Source organism: Triticum aestivum, chromosome 1D (assembly GCF_018294505.1).
Source record: "Triticum aestivum cultivar Chinese Spring chromosome 1D, IWGSC CS RefSeq v2.1, whole genome shotgun sequence".
NCBI lineage: Eukaryota > Viridiplantae > Streptophyta > Magnoliopsida > Poales > Poaceae > Triticum > Triticum aestivum.
This window is the reverse complement of record NC_057796.1, coordinates 206,582,666-206,590,622: the sequence shown is the minus strand read 5'-3', so window position 1 is coordinate 206,590,622 and position 7,957 is coordinate 206,582,666. Positions and strand designations below refer to the sequence as shown.

At 48.5% G+C, this 7,957-nt stretch overlaps 1 protein-coding gene across 1 annotated transcript; it reads left to right on the top strand.

Annotated features, from left to right (window-relative positions):
* Positions 1 to 328: 328 nt before the first annotated feature.
* On the top strand, positions 329 to 7,567 carry LOC123181004 (very-long-chain aldehyde decarbonylase GL1-5). Its single transcript, XM_044593210.1, has 10 exons — positions 329 to 493; positions 582 to 805; positions 975 to 1,207; positions 5,283 to 5,502; positions 5,672 to 6,047; positions 6,137 to 6,244; positions 6,330 to 6,530; positions 6,635 to 6,733; positions 6,875 to 7,051; positions 7,136 to 7,567. The coding sequence occupies exons 1-10, from the start codon at positions 434 to 436 to the stop codon at positions 7,295 to 7,297; spliced, it is 1,860 nt and encodes a 619-aa protein (XP_044449145.1). The 5' UTR covers positions 329 to 433; the 3' UTR covers positions 7,298 to 7,567.
* The last annotated feature ends 390 nt before the right edge of the window (positions 7,568 to 7,957 follow it).

Sequence of the window (7,957 nt, the reverse complement as noted above, 5' to 3'; positions counted from 1 at the left end):
TCTACCCGTAACAGCACGTCCCCATATTCCGTCCCCCGCAAAAAGAAAACCGTCCCCATTTGTAGCGTTACACCATATAGCTGTGCGGACGATTTTGTGGATCGGAGCACACCGCTCTCATTGAATCAGAGGCTACCTCTAAGAGGAAAAAATCAAAGAGGCTAGCCCTAAGAGGAAAAAAATCAAGCAGAGGATTGGAATTTTGGACCAATTTGTGGTTACCTATTGCCGCCAACCCATTCAAGTGCAGTTATGTTGACACCAACGTAGGATGTTAGACCACCTGCTTTACATCCACCCACGTAACGGGCCTATAAATCGAGTGGATACAGCGGTCATCTCGTCGCCACGGCCCACAGGTGGCAAAGAGCCATCATATCATAGGCATCTCCTCGCTGAGTGGTACGTACGTAGTAGTACCATCTAGCTTGAGATGGCTACGAACCCCGGCATCCTCAGCGAGTGGCCATGGAAGAGGCTCGGCAGCTTCAAGGTACGTACCTAGCACTAGCAGATTTGCACCACCTCGATCGCAAGCAGTCCAACATATACTGTGGATGAGATGAGGAATGCATATGCAGTATCTTGTGCTGGCGCCATGGGTGGCGCACGGGTGCCACCTCGCGGCGACCAAGGGGTGGAGGGAGCTGGACCTGGGCTACGTCGCCATCCTCCCGTCGATGCTGCTCCGGGCGCTCCACGACCAGGCATGGATCACCGTGTCCCGCCTCTACAACGCGCGCGGGAAGCGCCAGATCGTCGACCGCGGCATCGAGTTCGATCAGGTCGACCGCGAAAGGAATTGGTACGTATATATGCTCCTACATGCTCTAGTTTGGTCGACTTATATCCACCAAAAGGATAATAAGAAAACTACCACCAAAAGGATAATAAGATTCAGTCGCAAAAAAAAAGGATAATAAGAAAGCTAACGTTGCATGTGTTTACATGTGTGTGTATAATGCGCATGGCAGGGACGACCAGATTATCCTGAGTGCCATCCTGCTCCTCCTCGGCTCGCTGTACCTGCCGGGCGGGCAGAACCTGCCATGGTGGAGGACCGACGGCGCGGTGCTGCTGGCGCTGCTGCACGCCGGCCCGGTCGAGTTCCTCTACTACTGGTTCCACCGCGCGCTGCACCACCACTTCCTCTACACCCGCTACCACTCGCACCACCACGCCTCCATCGTCACCGAGCCAATCACATGTGAGTGAGGCCCCCTCGCGCCCTCACCTAACATGCTTTTTTTCGACGTGACCCTCGCTTAACATGCTTAATTAATTAGCTGGTGAGCTATCACATGGTTTAACCCCGTCTAACACATGCAGCGTAATCATCAATCAAAATTCTCAACCTGTTACCTGTACTTTCAATATGTTTGAAACATTCAGAGGGTGACCCTACCAACAGTTCCGACATAGGGACTGCTACCAACGCTGTCCGTATCGAAACACACACCTGACTATTAGTATCACTAGATTTGTCGTTTCTCCACCTGCAAAAAAAAAAAAAGATTTGTCGTTTCTCCACCTCTCCGAAGGTGACCTCTTCCCATTTGATGTGACTTGTCAACCAACTCTTGGAAGGCCTCGCTTCTTAGCCAGGAGAGCGCTTAGGCAAACTCCAACACGCCTATACAGACGGATGCAGATTTTGTCTGTTTGAATTGGCTAAACGGATAAAGATGTTCGGTTTCGTCCGGCAGGTCGTAGGTGCACCCAACGTGGCCGACGCATGTGAGAGTTGGTCATTTAAAAAATAATTTAATTTAAATAATTTTTTTAAAATATAAACTTAATATTTAAAACACTAGCGAAAGTCCACTTACATTAATTAAAACTTGAAACAGTAACACAAAAAATTAAAAGAAGCAACCCGTAGCCCTAGGTGGCGGTGTTGTCCTTCTCGTTGGTCAGGATGATGAACGCCGACGCCTGCATTCCAGGAAAAGACCTGCTGGTAGGTTGCGAGCACTGCCACCTGTTGCGCCCCATCTGGCTGCTTCGCTTGCCGCTCAACCGCCAACGCCCACGTCCCGGTGTCGTACAGATGCTGCCGCTCCTCATTGTCGGTCACGTCCACCCACACGGACGTGCACAACACATACTACGCCAACGTGCTCGTCCACAGCCATGATTGGAGTGGCTCGGGCGCGGGTGGCGTCGGTGGTTGTGGTGGTGGCGCGTTGACCTCCACTCCGGCTGCAAGTTCGCCCAGAGCTAGCGCAAGGCCAGGCCACCTAGCCATCTCCTCGCGCTTGGACTCCTCGAGCACCTGCCTTGTTGCCTCCTCGAGGGCCATGGCGTATGCGGCATTCTCCTCCTCGTCCTCCTCCTCCACGACCACCGATGGTGGTGGGGCGCCGCCCCAATCTTGAAGTTGTCCCGCCGGCGCACGTCGTGCTCCATGGCGAACCACCCATCCTAGTACGGCAAGTTTGCCGTGTAGTTTGGGTGGTAGAGGAGCCCGGGCAGCTCGGATCTTGGCTGCACGCGCGTGGTCAGATTGCGGCACTGCCGACACCGGAATGAGGTGCCAGCCGTGCGGGAGGTTGACGTCCGACCACGGCAGAGGCACGCGGTACTCCCAGTAGTGGCAATGGTGCACGGGAATGTACATGTGCTGGCGTGCCAGCCGGCCCCGCGGCGCCATTGTGAAGTTGGCCGAGCGACGCCTCAACGATGACCCAGCTTCATGGTCATGCTGGCCACGCTTGCTGAAAAAGCCCATGGTGGCGGCGGTCAGCGTTCATGTTGGCCGGCCGGGGAGCAAGCGTAGATGGGGGATGGAAGTGGATGGGGCGGCCGCCCATGGTACGCTTGCCATTAAAATGGAGGGGTCCAGACGCTTCCTAGGGTTGACAAGCGGGCCTGGGCGCATGTGTGGCATTGAATAGGACGGAGGCGATGGTTGGGCGGCTGGCACGCGGGCCTGAGGTAGACACCGAAAGGACCCATGGTGCATCCATCTCGTGTTTGTTTGGACGTAAATTGGGCCCAAATTTGGGTCAGAAATGCGTCCGGACGGACACGAAGTGGACAATATTTGCAGTGGGGGCGACACATTGGGCTGTGTTTTTTTGCCGCCCCGGACCCAAACGGACACGCGCGGACCAAATGGGTTGGCACGTTGGAGTTGGCCTTAGCTTTGGTTCGACAAGTTTTGTGTGCCATGCATCTGCATATACTTCTTGCAATTGCACCCACCCCCCCCCCCCCCCCCATCGTCTGACCCCGAGGTGCTCCAGTTTTTCTGGCCTCCACTACGTGGACCATTGGCAATGGCAACTCTTGCCCTTTTTGGGTCGATCCTTGGCTCGACGGCAATTCCATCCTCAACCTTGCACCTGCCCTGGTGGCACTTGTGCCTAGCAGGAGGCGGCGCTCCTCACGGATGGCAAGACCATGCACGACCGCGCTTGGATACTTGACATCCAGGGAGCCCTGGGGCCGGCCGCCACCGTCGAATATGTTGACCTTTGGCGCCAACTACAACATGTGACGCCAACCCCGCAACCAGAGACGATCAGATGACGCTGGACTGAGAATGGCGTTTACTCGGCGCCCTCATGCTATAATGCGCTATTCTTGGGTTCTACTTCTTCCTTGCATTGGCATCTGATTTGGAAGACCTGGGCACCCCTATCCGTCGAATTCTTCCTTTGGCTGGCATCCCAGAACAAATGTTGGACCGCCGATCGCCTCGCCTGCAGCGATCTGCCTCATGAGCTGACTTGCATCCTCTGCTCCCAGGAGCCCGAGATGCTTCACCACGTCCTCGTGGGCTGCGTCTTTGCTCGAGTTACTTGGCATGAGGTTCTCTCCTGGGGCCGCCCCACAACTCTCCCGCCAGATGGATCTTTTAGCTTATTCGATTGGTTGTCCACGGTCTGGGACGCTACTCCGGCACCCTTGCGACGTGGCCTGGCCTCCATCGCCACCTTCACTGCCTGGTCACTTTGGCGACACCGCAACGCCGCAATCTTCGACAAGATTACACCCTCTTCCTCGACACTTGTTTGCGCGATCAAGGAGGAGGCTCGCTCCTGGGCAGCTGCCGGAGCCAAAGGACTAAATATATTAATCCCTGTAACTTGAATTACTACTTTTGGGGCTGAGCATCCCCTCTGTCGTCTGCGCGCCTAGGGTCCCGGTCACGCCAGCTTGTGCACGTGGCTAGGGTGCTTCCCTGTATTTTCTACCCTCTATCAATGCAATGATACGTTTCAAAGCATATTCGCAAAAAAAGATTTGTCATGTTAAAAATGCTTCCTATCAAAAGTATGCATTTTATTGTCAGCAAAATTAAGAGAGCGGACGTTTGGCTCCCGGGAGCCATGGAGGCCTTTTTTCGAAAAAAATCAAAATTCAAACTTTTCGGTTTCAAAAGAATCTGAAAAAATTGTGCAAGTAAAAAAGTATGTTATGTCTATGTGTGTAAAATTTCAGAATGAAAAACGTTGAAATGTGACCTGTACAAAAAAGACAAATTCATGGCCTGGGAGGATGAATAGTATCATGTGTTAAAAAGCCCCAGATTTGTCTTTTTTGCACAACCCTCATTTCAACTTATTTTGCCCTGAAAATTTACACACATGTGTGTTATGCTTCATGTATATGTGTGTTTTTTTTCAGAATTTTTTGAAATGTAGAAAATATGAAATTCGACAAAATTCAATTTTTTCAAAACTGAGCCGCATGGAGCTCGGCCTCCAAAGACAATATCCGCAAAATTAATGGCTAAATGTTTAAACTTCGTTCCTGGATGCTGTCAGGGGCCAGTTGTATTCACATGAAAATGTTCAAACAATCAGTCTAGAAGCTAGTAAAGTAGCAGTATGTGTACGTAATTACGTATGTTACAACTTAATACTGGTAGGAATGTAGGATATAGTTTCCTTTTTTCTGATTTGACGACATAAGTTACAACTAGCTAGTATCTTCAGCGTGGAGGCAGAGCTCTACATTTTATTTTGTTGAGTCTGGCAGAGCTCTACATGCTCTCGTGAACATGCTCCATAATATGCATCTACATTTGTAACATTTCGAATAGAACAGGCATATTTTCCTACGGTGGAGAAAGGGGAAGAGTACAATCAATTAGCTATACAGAATCATGTTAGAATCATATCTGCTGACAATTAATTCACACAGTTGGAGATATATATCAAGGGATCAACTGAATGCATCGAGCTACTAGTTGCTCTCCTTTTACTCTCAAGACCTGATCTCTTTCTGAACAAGTACACCTAACGAGTCATCGTCATGTTATGTTCATGCAGCCGTCATCCATCCCTTTGCCGAGCTACTGGCCTATCAACTGTTGTTCTCGGTCCCAATGATTACATGCGCATTGACGGGAACCGCTTCCATAATCACGTTCGAGATCTATGTGATCTACATTGACTTCATGAACAACATGGGCCACTGCAACTTCGAACTGGTGCCTAATCGGCTCTTCGAATGGATCCCCCCTCTCAAGTATCTCATGTACACACCATCGTAAGTGTTCCCTCTACTTGTGCAAAGAAGTCAGCTCTCCTTTATCCTACTCTCAAACACAGGCAGATAAAGCAAGGCAAAGTTCAGTTATTGTAGATTTTACTCTGTAGAATTAAGCTTTTGTTTCCATGATTCTCAGTGTGTAATCTGCACTGTTGCTTGCTTCTAGGTTTCATTCTCTTCACCACACTCAGTTCCGGACAAACTACTCTCTTTTCATGCCGTTCTATGACTACATATACAACACTATGGACAAGTCGACGGACACGCTGTATGAAAACTCACTCAAGGGCAAGGAGAAAGAAGTAGACGTGGTTCACCTTACGCATCTCACCAGCCTGCAGTCCATTTACCATATAAGGACCGGGTTCGCCCAGTACGCCTCCAAGCCGTACACTTCCATGTGGCAACTGCGGATCATGTGGCCCGTGTCATGGCTGTCCATGGTACTGACGTGGGCATACGGTTCTTGGTTCACAGTTGAGAGGAATTCCATGAAGAAGCTCCGGATGCAGTCATGGGCTATACCAAGATACAATTTCCATGTAAGAATATATCATGTTTGAATTTTAATCAAGAATACAGCTGGTAAATATATTGATTGTGCAAATTTATAACCTTTTCGTTTCTGCAGTATGGACTGAACAAGGAGAAGGAGGCAATCAATGACCTGATTGAGAAGGCAATATCTGAAGCTGGTAAGAAAGGAGCTAAAGTTGTTAGCCTTGGACTTCTGAATCAGGTATGCCATTTCTTTCATTGTTCAAATCTTCTGCAGTTCAAATCGTAGCACAGCTTGTAACTGATAACAACATCTTGAACATCAGGCGCATAGCCTCAATGGGAGTGGAGAACTTTATCTGCAGAAATACCCAAAGTGGGGGGTAAGACTTGTGGATGGCACTAGCCTAGCTGCTGCAGTGGTCATCCATACTATTCCCCAGGGCACAAATCAAGTTATCCTTGCCGGAAAGATTTCGAAGGTCGCTCGTAGTGTTGCTGCAGCACTCTGCAAGAAAAACGTCAAAGTAAGAACCACCTAGCCACATCTGCTCCAATTCAAATTCAATCATGCACACAAATTGAAATGGAATTTTGTACGAAAGTGTAACAAGCCAATCGTATTGGGCAGGTCATAGTGACAAACAAGCAGGAGTACCATCTCCTTAAGCCCTGTATACCTGAAAATGAAGATGGCAATCTTGTATTATCAACAACTAGCACTGCAGAGGTAAGAAGGAGAATTGAAAACAAGGGGCTTCTGAATTTCGTCCATTCTTATAGGAGATGAATAGGTTGCACCATATAGAATAGCATAATGGCTAATTAACAAACCGCATCACTATTCACTAGTTGGCCTCAATGTTTCAAGGTGTGGCTCATTGGAGAAGGTCTGGATGATGCTGAGCAGTTGAGGGCACCGCGAGGAACAGAGTTCATCCCATTCTCACAGTTCCCGCCAAAGATGGCGCGCAAGGACTGCTGCACCTATGCGATGACTCCTGCAATGGGTGTACCTGAATCGATGCAAAACGTGCACTCGTGCGAGGTAATACGATCACACTAAGCTGCAATCAACTTTGGAAGAGCCTCAGTACATCATCTACTATTTACCAACTTTGGTTGTTTTCAGAATTGGCTGCCAAGGAGGGTCATGAGCGCGTGGCGCGTCGCTGGAATTGTTCATGCATTGGAGGGATGGAGCGAGGATGAGTGCGGAGATGCAGTGCTGAACCTGGAGAAAGTGTGGTCTGCGGCAATTATGCATGGGTTCCACCCTGTTGCACAACTTTGATGGCTATGCCATAATCTTCAGATAGCCATGCCATAATCTTCAGATAGCTATGCCATAATTAAACAATGTTAAGGGAGAAAGGCACAAATTATATTGGACACCACAAATGTAAACTCCCAGTAGTTTCATCTGCTACGATTGGCTCTTTACTACACTATTTATCTTCTATGCAATCACACCGACAATGAATTAATTATGTATCACTATCTGTTGCATCAATAATGTAAGTCAATATAGAAACAGAGATGAACCATTTATGTGATCATTTTACATTTAGACTTGGGATTTTATTTTTCCGAATATCAGGTTGAAATCCCTGCCTCTCCGTCATTGTGATGCACACATCTGTTTTTACTGAATTTGATGCAAGGCAACAAGTCCAAAGTAGTCAACAAGCAGGGTACATAACATAGACATGTACCACAGAACCATTAGACTAGTCACAATGGGTAGTAACTTAGACTAGTAACATGCATATGTTACTAGTCAATGTTACTACCTCCACAATGGGTAGTAACATATGTGTTGTGTCATGCAACACTTCATTTATTACGTTGTAGACTCATCTTTTCTTGATATGTGTGATGTTACAGTAACTAGCTATGTTACCACATGCCTCTCTTTCTTCATTAATTACATGCCACATCATCTATTTTGCCT